The sequence below is a fragment of the Falco peregrinus genome, chromosome 2 (genome assembly GCF_023634155.1).
Source record: "Falco peregrinus isolate bFalPer1 chromosome 2, bFalPer1.pri, whole genome shotgun sequence".
Taxonomy (NCBI): domain Eukaryota; kingdom Metazoa; phylum Chordata; class Aves; order Falconiformes; family Falconidae; genus Falco; species Falco peregrinus.
Window position 1 is genome coordinate 104112141 of NC_073722.1, and position 12514 is coordinate 104124654.

At 44.1% G+C, this 12514-nt stretch overlaps 1 protein-coding gene across 1 annotated transcript in view; it reads left to right on the plus strand.

Annotated features, from left to right (window-relative positions):
* MYBBP1A (MYB binding protein 1a) overlaps positions 1 to 12514 on the plus strand; it is a 61666-nt gene that overhangs the window by 9465 nt on the left and 39687 nt on the right. Inside the window, exons 11-22 of the mRNA XM_055796278.1 lie at positions 529 to 654; positions 1408 to 1611; positions 2263 to 2371; positions 2777 to 2864; positions 3967 to 4118; positions 4840 to 4929; positions 5600 to 5740; positions 6466 to 6630; positions 7669 to 7826; positions 8650 to 8784; positions 10010 to 10121; positions 12363 to 12494. Of these exons, the coding sequence (XP_055652253.1) occupies positions 529 to 654; positions 1408 to 1611; positions 2263 to 2371; positions 2777 to 2864; positions 3967 to 4118; positions 4840 to 4929; positions 5600 to 5740; positions 6466 to 6630; positions 7669 to 7826; positions 8650 to 8784; positions 10010 to 10121; positions 12363 to 12494 (1612 nt within the window). The remainder of the gene's footprint in view (positions 1 to 528; positions 655 to 1407; positions 1612 to 2262; positions 2372 to 2776; positions 2865 to 3966; positions 4119 to 4839; positions 4930 to 5599; positions 5741 to 6465; positions 6631 to 7668; positions 7827 to 8649; positions 8785 to 10009; positions 10122 to 12362; positions 12495 to 12514) is intronic.

Here is a 12514-nt window from a genome sequence, read left to right on the forward strand (position 1 = left end):
AGAAATATTCCATAACATAAATTGTTTAGGAGACTAGGTCTTGTTTTAAAAATACTTTCTGCAAACTTGGACGAACTCTTTGCCATAAGTAGTTCAGGCACTTAAAATCATCCTAGTCCCATTTGTTTTCAGTAAATTTTAGGCTCCTGGTTACCTAGACTGCTTGAAGATATTACTTGTAATCTTTGCATCAGACCTTAATAAGTATTTATCTGATCAAATCTTAGTAAGAATTTATCTGCCAGTTTAATTGGGGAATTGGACTCAAACCTGACAGTCTGAGTGTTGTATTGTGTGGTCTCAAGTTCTGGCACTTCTGTGAAGTCCTGAGCATCCTTTTCTCTTCTTTACCCTATATACCTTGAGGAAAGGGTCTTATTTTAAATAGTGACCTTTTTCAGTGCTTGGACATCCTTGAATAAAGATTTGGTGAATATGTGGCACTATTTGGTTTGCATATGTGGGCTATTTTTACTTTGTTATGACCAGTCTGTCTTTGAATTTTGTTCTTGTTTCTGTCCATTCTAGGTTTTGCTTCTTCCATGCTTTCTTTGAGGCTAAGAAAAAGACTTCCCAAATATGTGAGACAAATGTCCTTCTATCAGAGCCCCTAGATGAACAGGCTCATTCCATGGTGGAAAACTACTTCTTTGGGTAAAAATTCTGCTTAAGTGCTTTAAGCTTGGAAATTTCTGGGTTTTTTTCCTGAGGATAAGGTCAGCCTGGGAATGTCAGGTTTGGGGTTGTGAGCTGCTGGTGGAGTATTTGTTTGATTCCAGGACCAGGGAATGGCTTTTTTTAAGGAGATCCTAGACAGATTTTCCAAAGATCCTTAAATTTTGTCCAATAAAGACATAGTTTTGCATGGCAAACCTGCTGTGTATGTGTGTGATGATCAGATAGGTGTAGAGTTGAGTTCAGACTGCTTTTTTTTGTAAGATTTCCACTGCCTCTGTTGTAAACTAGAAGTGGACGGACCCAAGAGAGTGTGGTGGGTTGTGTGGGTTGTTCTTGGCTTTGTGTGCTCTCTGCACGCGAGCTGCTGGTGGCTCCACAGTACTCTCTGTACTAAGGCAGATGGAGCTGGTAATAATAGATGTTTTTAGGTGTTTGCCAAAGCTGGTGCTCCAACCTCAGTAGAGGGAAAGCAGAGGACTTGGTGGGACACAGAATGGGAAACAACTGAGAATAACAGTCAGAGTCCTTGGGGACACCAAGACAATGAGCTATACATAGCTGTGCTTGGATATATTCCTGGGCTGAAACTTAGGCCCTGTAAATCTGGGTTGCAATGAGTGACCAGAGCTCTGGGATGAGACTAGTTCTACTAGTGGGCATTATTTTGGAAAGTGTGAGACGGCCATCTGGTTCCTCTGACAGTAACATGCTGGCTGGTTTTCTTTGCAGGTTACTTCAGACTTTAAACACCTTGACTGTTCTGGGGGATACAGCAAAGGCTGCAGCCTTGAGGGAGAAGCACATCCATGGTGTGACTGCAGATGGGAAGCTGTGGATCTTTCTCCTTGTTGAGTATGCCGACAAACTGCTCTCCAGTGAGCATGTCAAAGCTGTGAAGCCTTTTACCAAGGCACAGCAAGATGCCTGGGAGAGGTGAGAGGTTTGGGAAGCTGGGTGCTGGGTTGAGATGAGGAAGGTGGAAAAGCCCTAGTCTCTCTTTGGGCCAGTAAAAGAGAGATTGTATTTTCTCATCTTCCTGCTGTTGTTCTGGCTGCTGTGACAGAGCCGTTTCACGGGCAGTGGCAGTTTTATTTCTTCCCTTTAAGTATCCTGCACCTGTGACTGGGTTTCAGGATGCTTTTCTGTTTCTCATCGCCCCGTTCCTTTCTTCCTGTTCCTTCTGTGTGTTAACTGTGTGTAGGTGGCCACGTCCTTTTCTGGTTTTGCTTGTAGCCCCTCTCTCAAGCATGATTGTAACTCTGCTAATCTTTTCTCTTAATAATGCCTGTACTAACTTCTCTTTTCCAGTACTCTTTTCTGAGCTTGATTTTCCATAAAGGTTTATGCCTTGGCTGTAGTATTAGGAATCTAGCCTGTGCCCAGGTGCAGAGTTTTTTATAAGCCACGCATGGTGAGATACGGTGGGTTAAGACCGTGTACTATATGTATGTCCAATTTCAGTAAATTAAATGTTAAGTACAGAAAATGGTACAATAGATCTGGTCTGGTCGTGTTTTTAGTTTGTTCACAAGAGAGGATTTGTTGTTTTAATTGTGAAAGACTCAAAAGGGTTTCTTTCTTCAGAACACTTAAGACTGTGAAGAAACTGCAGAAGAAGGAAAGTAAATCAGACAGTGCCAAAGTAGTTTCTTTCCAGCAACTTCTGCTTTTAATGGCCATTCATCTTTTCAAGGTAAGACCCCAAGCATATTTCAGTGGCGTCAAATGGGCCAATAGCTGAGCTTTCCGAACACTGAGCTGGAGAGTTTCTTTGTGTTCAGAGATTCAGTCTTTCACAGCTTCTGGCTTCTGAAAATGGGCAACTGACAGCCAGTAAACTGTGATTCCTACATTGACCATAGACATAGACTTACAGGGCCAAAGCTTGGCCTGAGCATTAGTTTTGCCCTTGATTTGCTGCTGAGTGGAGGAATTTTTACTTAGTTTAATGTTTTTCTTCTGCAAATGGGTTGTAATAGCTGGTTTTAAGATCTGTACCTATTTAGAGAGGTCCTTAGATTTGGTGTATATTCCTTTGGTTGCTGTTAATAGTGGGGAATTCGGGAAGGGTGTTTACTGTTTGCTTGTGATCAAACAGAATCAGTCTGATACAATGGATGTTCTGAGTGACCTTCTGAACTGCACAGAGAGGGCATTCAGCAAAGAACCTAAGAAGAAACAGACTGGTGAGTCCTTCCTACAGTAAGAAATGGAGTGGGATTGTTAATGGTCTATCAAAAGACAGAAGCCGAGAGTTCTGCATTAGTGAAGAACTCTTAACTGCATCTGTTCTGGCTTGATGTACTTACCCAGGAGAATCCCCTCTCCTTCAGTCTCTTTTTCTGTCTTTCTAAATCTCTTGTCTCTTGCTCCAGCTCTCTTATCTGCATCCTCAGGGGGTTGTTTTCCTGTGTGCCTTATAAAGGATAGGTGAGCTTTAGAGCTGGCCATTGTTCAGATGAGCAGTGTCCAAGGGAAACTGCTCTTTTTGAGTCCTTGTTCTGTGCTGGCCAAGAGCATGACTGAAGTGGTAGTATCTGCCCAGGCAAAGCTGTGGGCTCTCCTAACAGCCAGCAGGCCTGAAACTTGGTGCTTTCAGAGCTCAAGTTCTGGACAAACTAAATGTGTTCTCTGTGTATATACAGCCTGTTTGCTGATTTGGGCTAGTCCTTGTTTAGGGCCTGTGAGCTGGGTTGGGAATTGACCAGGAAAGAGCCTGGCTTGGTCTTTTGACTTCCTCTCTAACTGTGGTCTTGTTCTCCTTAAATCTCTGTGTAATTTTGAGGGTACTGTGACAATAAAAGCTGTAATTCTATGGTGGGTTGGTTGTATGTGGATCAGGATTCCCAATCTTGGACTGGTTTCAAATGTCGGCACTTCCCATGGGATGCTGTGACTCCTGATGTCATTTGAAGCACTATAAAATGTATATACTTTTGCTGACTAGCTGTTGATTGCTTTAAGGTGGCCAAATAGGTGTCACATAATTTGCAGAACTTCTAATTTAAGTAGTGACTTAATGAACAGTAGGTTTTGTTACCTGGTAAGGCTTTGCAGTGGCCTAAAGACAATTTCAAGCATGTTTCTCCATGTGGTTAGTAGCCTTCCAGTACAGCTACAGTCTTTAGCTTCACACTTGATTATTTCTGGTCTGTGTTGCTGAATGAGTACTTCTAATAGTCAGCTAGAAGGACTATCTTTTTTTCCTTGGTGAATTTTTCTTTAGTCTCTTGTTGATGTGCAAGTGCAGTGTTTTTGCCCCTTCCTGTCATTGTTTGTTCTGTGCAGACAACGCAGAGCCAGGATGGGTTGAGGTGATGGTGGAAATCCTTCTCTCCCTCCTTGCCCAGCGCAGCCTACTCATACGTCGGATTTCCAAGAGCGTGTTTGTAAGGATATGCCCTAACCTGACCAAGAGGGCTTTGCAGTTGATCTTGGATGTAAGTGAGGCACTAGTAAGGCATTGTACTGTTTGCCTGTCTTGCCCCTAATGGATATACAAGCATGTCTCTCTTTTGGGATTAAATGAAAGCTTCTTTGATTTAGAAAATGACAACGTGTGCTGCTGAATTTTAAACGTAGCTTACAGAGAGTGATTTTCTGGTTTTTTTGGGGGTGTTTTTGCTTGTTTTTTTATGGGAGCCTGAGATCTGCTAACTTTAAGCTTTATTTTTTGGTAGTTTTAGGCTGAAGAAATTCCTAGTCAGTTTATATAGCTGGTAGATTTTATATGTGAGTATAAATGGTAACAACTTCTTTTTTCTAGAAAGCCTAAACATAGAGGTGCTAAAAATAAGTGACACTGAAAACCTGAATTGGTCGTACTACTGGGTAAGGTGGTGTCTTCTGAGAGAGTAATATGTGGATTGCAAAGAAGGGCTGTCTGGTACTTTATATGATGAACCTAATTATTTTTAACAAATTCAAATTAAAATGTGTGATTGCACCAACCTCTTCAATTTTCTCCACCTATTTTATCACTTATAGGAAGAACTTAGCATATTAATAAACAAGATATTATAAGCCAGAAAGTTCAGCGCCCTTACTTACTATTTCATTATTCAGCTGGCTTACTGTGCTGAAATTCCTGTCTGTTGTACACAAGAAATGTGTCAAAACAAAATGCAACACTGGAAAACCACAAGTTGTTCTTTTTTGCAGGTTCTTGACCCATACCAGGAGCAGAATGAAGAAAGTGCTGTTGTTGTGATGGAAGAATCGGACAAAAAGATGAAATCTGCACAGGACATGGTAATTTATGTGCCATTGCTGGTGACAGATACTCTTCAGAACTTCACTGCTTAAAAATAAATTTTCTCCTGAACTGTGGTAATAGACTTAATTGCATTACTCTTAAGTTAAATGAATGTTGCTCTATTAAGACTTATTTTAAAAGTGCAGCACACAAATGGCTTGTTGGAAGTGCATATTTATTAGTCTCTTGGCCTTGAAGGAACATGCTGTTGGAGGTATGGGTGTTTGAATAGATGACTTAGGAGATGACTGCATCCTGAAATTAGCACAGGCCTCTCCTTTTTGCAGAAACAATTGTTGCTGTAATGCACAACCATCTGAATTCAAAATCTTGGGTTTTAAGAACAGCAGAGATTCAATTCACAAAGCATTACAAGTATCAGCAGAAAGGAGAGTCCGATGGGGGCTGTTACTTCAGATGTTACTTTGAAGCTTCTTTTTGATACTCATTTAATATGATAGAGAAGTCTGTATTATGTTCTGCCTTTAGCTCTTGCGAAGACCTGATATCTCATTATCTGAGGTGTCTTTACTCAAATCTGAGGGCTGGAAGCAAGGCAGTAGGTTGAAGAGAGGCTTGAGTTTTTATTTCTGAATAGTGACGTATGTGAGAATTCAGTAGGGCTTGAGGAATGGTGGGGTCAGAAGATGAACTTTTCTTCCTTAGGATGAGGATGGAAGTGAGGAGTCCTCAGATGAAAGCGACACTGAGGAAGAGAATGACAGCGGAGATGAGGAAAAGAATGAAGAAGTCGATGATGATTTTCGAAGTCAGCTGATGAATGTTCTCCAGGCAGGGAATACTTTGGTACGTTTTCACTGCCTACCTTGATACAGATAGCAGGAGGTTTGGGGTGGTGAGAGATTATCTAACACTCACATCCTGTCTGAATCCATGCAGTGGTAAGCCTGGCAGTCATCCTTGCATAACATTTGCAGCAGGAGGTCAGGATCTTCAAAGCATGCTGTGGGAATAAGTCACTTGTTCTTTTATTTATTGTTAGTATGTCTTGAGTGCTTTAGCTTGTCCAGTCTAACCTGATACAGCTTGTATTCCTGCCTGTAATAAATGAGGTTGGTGTGAACTGAAGCACTGAGATACTGCTACATGGTGCCTGTATTGGCTGGCCTGTGTGGAGGAGTGTGATCCCTGTAGGCCACTCTGGAGACTTCCTGTAGCAGCGTTGAAGTGTGGTTTAATGATTCCTATAAAGGCTACAGACATGGCAACTTATTAACCTCTTTACTGAAGGAGCAACAGCACTGAGGGAATCAGTGTCAAATCTTCAGCCTCCCTCTTCTCTTTCCTGATCCTGTAGCTCTACGTGTTAGTACTGTGCAGCCAGGATTACCTGATAGGAAATACAAGCTAGATTTCTCATGGGTCTGAACATCTGTTTTTCCCTCCCCATGTTATTATTCTGGGTCTAGAGGTAGCTACATCCCTACTGTGGTCTGCTCTTAGCTGTGGTTCTCACTGTCTTTTTGAAGTACATGAGATGATATGTTGTTTTTGCATTCTAAAAACCAAAGGGAGGAGATGAGAGTGATGAAGAGCTGGATGATGACGCTATGATGGCTCTTGACAAGAACATCTCAACTCTTTTTGCGGAGCAGCAGAAACGGATCCAGGCAAAGAAGGATGAGAAAGACAAGATGCGGAAAGAGAAGATCCTACGGAGGGATTTCAAGATTAAGGTGGGAGATAAGTGTACAGTGTGAAGACCTCTGGCTTACTAGCACATTAGTTATAGCCTACTGCGTGCCGTGAGCTACTTAACAGTGAACAGCTTGGACATGTCTGTATGTCATAAGCTCCTGGAGGCTGGGACTGAATTGCTCTGGCTTTGTACAACACCTGGCACAGCAGTATTGTGATCAGTGCCTGGGGTTTCACAGGCCTACTTCAAAACAAAAAGCAGGACTGTGCTTTCAGAAAGTGAACTGTGGTTTCTGTTTGCTGATCTGAAATGCTTCAGTTTATTAGATCCTCCCCACACCTACCCAAAGGTAGGTACCTGCTAGTTTTTGTAAACTGGACAGGCCTTATGTGCCTTAGTGTGATATGCATAAAATCCCTCTCGTAATTGTGCAGTGTAAGCTATTTTTTGATTGTTATACTAGTAAAATCAGGAGGATTAGAAGTAACACCCCCTCCCTGGTTGTTTGAGGCTGTAATACTGACTTTAGGCCACCTGGTGTCAGCATGGACTGTCCAGGACGTTCTGGCATCCAGGGACAGCTCCAGCGGCTCCTGTAGTCTGGCGTCAGATTAGCCAAGGCGAAGTTTGAAATTGGCTTTACTGCATTTTCATTCTGATGCTGTGCTAGAAGAGGCTGATTTTATACTAATGCACTGTCTGGAAGTCAGGGGGGCTTGCAGGGGTGGAAGCTATCTGTCAGTGGTGCTAATGGAGATCTGTGCCAAGTTACAGTGACTACAGGTCTGGCCAGGTGACAGTGATTCTCATAACTGCTGTTTCTAGATGGTATCACTGCACAAAATAAAGCTGAATTCAACAGACAGCCTTTAATCTTCAGTTAAAAATTTTTAATTTTCAGTTTCTCATGCTCTAACATTATGAATGATAGCAGAAGTTATACAGAGCTCAGCTGCAAATACTTTTCTTCTGCCCCTACAGCTGTTATGTAGCCCACTCCACTCTGAAGGAGCTGTGTAGATGCGTCGTGTTTCCCTGTCTGCATTAGTTTCCACATCAGTAACTGTGTTTGCAGGTGCTAGATCTGATTGAAGCGTTCTTGACTAAGCAATCAGAGAACCCGTTGGTGTTTGACATCATTGAGCCCTTGCTTCGGGTGATTGAACAATGCATGAGCTCAGACTCTGACAAGCAGGAGATTGACTTCCTCCAGAAAACAGCCAATATCTTCAAGTAAGTATCCTTAGTCCTCCAGATAATAGGCAATGGCTCCTGATAGACACCAGTGGTGTTGGTTGAATCCCAGAAAGTGGTCTTTCTAAGACTGAAGACAATTGCTATGCTTATAGATTGTGTAGAATTAGATTACCAACACCACACAATGCTGAGTTATAACCTGCAGGAAAGAAATAAGGATATGGGTTTTCTATACTAAGGGACTTCAAGTGTCAAACCTTAAGGTGGAAACCTTAAGAACAAACATTGGTATTGAAAGCACAGTGCCATGTCACTGCGTATCTCCATGGGCCTCTGACCTCTGAGTCAGACCATGCAGCAACTCCCTGGGCTTACAGAGTAGTTGCTGCTGTGGCTGGAACGAAACTTGCAATACTGAGACAGGCAGAGTGCAGATTTTCTCTGTTCACAGCCATAAGTAAGGCATGATACAAGCTAGACACAGATGTGTCATCATGATGTGTCTTCTGTATGCCATTCCTGGACGTCCTCCGCACTGCTCTAAAGCATTTTCAGTGCTGCTTTCTATTCCCTGTTGAGAAGCAGTTCTGCAGTAACAGGGTTTGAGGCAGCCAGTCCTCTTTGTGGGAGTTCTGGAGGAAAGTTGACTCTAATGCCTAAATAGGTGCTTGGAAGGTGAAGAGCAGTAAAGTCTCCTCACTCTTCTTGCCGCAGCAATGACTACCTCTTTTGCTGCCCACAGCTAGCACCATTTTTGTTTGTGTCATCCTAAGCCCAGTGATAAGGGTTTGTAGCCATCTGTTCCCCAGAGCTCTTTCTGTAGGTAATGGCTTTGGGCTTGATTTTAACGCTCTTTCAGGAACTCATTGTGTCGAACTAAGCAGTACTGCAAGAGAGTGGACGCCCTGCAAGAAGATTTGCACGCTTTTGTGGAGAGGCTTGTGAAGAAAGCCTGCAAGCACACTGACTCTTCAGTGGCACTCTATTATTTCAGGTGAATATAGGTGAAAGGAGCGTCTCTGCTTGGTGCTGTGGGCTCGTCTGTAAGCAGGCATAATATTGCATGTTCAAACAGTTCAGAGAAGTGAGAGACTCGATGCAGGCTGGGTGCCAGCATCTGTGTATCACATCAGGACTAGCCAGTCATCCTGGCAATCTGAAGCATTTTCAAGCAAATGTCCATTTTTTAGTGATCATCTGCTGTGGGCTTCGTGGTACAGAAATAGTCTGGTACAGTTCTGCAGATTGTGATGGGAAGTGCTTCCTTGAGGCTTCCTTGGGGAGTGCGTGATAAAGTACGGGGATGACTGTAATTTGTAGGCAATCTGCAATGATTGTTCTGTAGGTACAGTGGTTTACTGTCTCCATGAGAGCACAGTGAGGATAATAGTGATTATGAGTCCTGACTGCATACCAGTATTTACTCCTTTGCTGCTGAATACAGGTGAATTAGGATAAGCTGTATGTGTGTGTTGGGGAACATGAGCAATCCTGCTGTTGCCTGGTGTAAATGGGACTGCCATGTACTAGTAGGCTTTCTTGTGACTTGCAGGCAGTTTCACGAGGACTTTCATACTCCGTCTGGGATTTCTGAACACAGTGGTGTACGCTGTGGATACTGTGTTGCATGGTCAACCCAGTGCCGTTGGGCAGTGTTGGCTCTGCAGCACACCAGGCTCGTGGCTGTGCAGACACCATGGTACTTCCTGGTGACACAGGGCTGGCTGTGTGTGCTGCGTGGCTCCCTGACAGCCTCCTGGCAGTGGCAGTCTGGAGCGGAGCCCTGCCCAGTTAACACGATGATTCTCAAAAAGCAAGCAGACTGTCTGCAAGCTCTCTGAGTTCTCCAGGCACATAGCAGCCTGGCGTGGGAGGGCTGTACTGCAGCACTGGCTGAGCTGTGCAGGCTCGGAAATCCTGGGGAAAAACAAAAATTGTCAAGCAGTGTTAGTGAAAAGCGTGAGCTTGAGGAAACCAGGCTGATAGTGGGGTATGTCTGACTGCAGTGACAGATAATGAAATGATGCAGCCTCCTGAGATTTATTTGTCTGTAGGTCTGGCCAGAGTGGGTTAGACTGAGAGAAGGGGCCCTCTTGGACTCTTTAACCCCAGCTTGGTTACAGAATAAGCTGCCTGCATCACTTGGCTGCTGCCCTTGTGGCTTTGCAGCAGCACCATGACGCTGCGGTAACTGCTGTATTCTCTCCTTTTTTCTTTAGTGCCTCATTATACCTGCTCAAAGTGTTAAAGGGAAGCATGTCTGATAAGCCATTAACTCTTCCTACTCCTTTGCCAGAGAACCAGAGCAACATCGTCCCGCAGGCTTGTCAGGTAAGACAGCAGGCTGCTCTAGAGGCAGGGTTTTTTGCTGGTAAAGTTGCATTACCCCATTTTGCTGAATGGGCCTTACTCAGTCTCAGCTGTTCTTGCTGCCTGCAGATACCTCTCTGCGTGCTTTCTTTTCCATAAAACTGTCAAATTCTCCATCCCCATCTGGCCCTCACCCTCCTGCCTTTGCAGTGCCTGCTTGCCCCTAGCCACCAGTGACTGCTGATGTACGTTGAGGTTAATTGCCAGAGAAGCCTGATGTATATTTACACTCCTTTCCTGGCTGATTTGCTGTTTTTTCCATTAATCTTTCAGTGTAGTCACTCCAAATTTTTTTCCATGAGCATCCTGAGGGGCAGGAAAGCACAGGACAGTGGTGGATGAGAGTGAACTCCTATCTCTCTGAGGTTTGGGCTGAGTTATCTCATGGTGAAGAGAGTGTAGAGCAGCCTTGATTTCAACGGTAGCTGTTTGCAGGGAGACTCTTCAGTGCTATGGGTGTCGGTTGCTTGGGGAGCCTTGTTGTTGGGTCCCCTTTCAGCTACTGTCTCCGCTGAATTTCATAGGTCTCTGAATTTGGTGACCCTATGTATTGGGCAGCTCAGTCCAGTCACCTCCACTAGAAACCTAGCAAATACTGATTCACCAGCTAGCCTGATACTTGCTTCTGAACCTCTCAAATTGTGTGTAGGAATTAGCACCTTAATCCTGTTGACGTTTTGTGGGTGAGGAAAAAAAACAGGGCTACCTCATGGCAAGGGAGGGCCTGGAAATTACAAACACTGAGTTATTATTAGCAGCTGAAAAGATAGCCAATGTTTCTACAGCTTAGCGAGAGACTGAGAGCCTTGATCCGGCCAGCTCTTGTTCAGTGTCGGGCCTTTCTGGAAAGAAAAACAAAGTGGCAGATCTGTGGGGAGTGTAGACGACATGCTTGATGTTGAGCCTGGAGACATGTTTCACAGCATCCTTGTGCAGCCTCCCAGGGAAGGCTATTATTCCTGTGGGATCAGAGCTGTGCTCTTGGCTGGCCCAGGACACAGCCAGCAGCTGAAGTGATTGCCGGTTTGAGGGAGGTGACACAGTTTGGTTTGTGTGGTGCCACTCGTGTTGACATTGTGTTGAGGCCGATAAGGTTTTGCAGTGGGGAACTGGTGACAAAGGTGTGTGTTTCCAGTGAGTAGTGCTTTGTGAGCATAACCTGGAGCTTGTCAGTAAGCAGGAAAGTGGAACTAGAGCAGACCCTATGATGCAGTGGCCAAATTTATGAAAAAGGCTGTTATAGAAGAAATTTTTTACAGTAATCATCTGATGGGAGAAGGAATAAATTTGTTTCCCTTCAAGTGTGTCAAGTAAGTGCTAAGTATAGACACTTGACTAGGAAACCCAGGTAATGTATTTAAGGATCTGTCTCCCCTGTTACACTTTGGCCTGTGTTCAGCTGCAGTAGCACTGGGAGTTTGACCTGAGGATGGGACACGACATCAACATGGCTTTGACTTGCTATGAGGCCATGGAAAAATTGCTTGGGCAGAGGTTTGCGAAAGCCCCATCCACAGTTGTGAAGATGACAGCTTTGACCTCCTTGGGCCATAATTTTTCTTTCTTCCCAAAGAGCTGTGCTTCCTTGGCAATATGGGAACAGTCAGGAATGTTGGGATTGCGTTGCTCCACACTTTGCTCTTCATTCAGCCCTGTCTTGTTAGTTTAGATCCACATAGGCTGTGCAGGTCTCGGCTGGTTGCTGCATGTCTGGGATTCTGTTCTCCACCAGAGGGGGATATTAGAGCATTTACACAGTTCCGGGATTGCTGGATCCCTGATCAGAACTAGGGCTTGTCCGCTGGGTGCCTAAAAATCCTGGACATAGCTGCTCTTCACATATTCAGAATGGTCTTTGGGTGTTCTGTGAACCTTGTGTTAGCCATGCCCACCACAAACCTGGAAGTACAGCCACCACACTACACCACGTTACATGCAGTGTGTGCAGTCTCACTGGAAAGCTGTGCTGCCCTTTGTTAACATGGTCATACAGCTGTTGGTACTTGGGAGAACATGTTTGGGGCCCACTTTGTTTCTTTATGGTTCTGTGCTGTATCTCATAGGCCTGTATCATAAAAGCTACCCAAGAATATCTAGTTGTTGGAAAAAATCTGTGTGCACTGGTAGAAATTAATTACTTCATTGCTAGTGGTTCATCCTTGTGTTTCACTGGAAATTTTTTGTTCTGCTTTTTCGCAACAGCTTCTGAGCACAGGTTGTTTGGATATGGAGAGAGTGACTGTAATATATCAGCAAGCACTGACACAATTCTTGACTAAACGCAATAGTGCCCTTACAATCTCCATGTTCCATGATCTCTTCAGACGCTTCCCGGTAAGTGTTGCTGGCTGTGT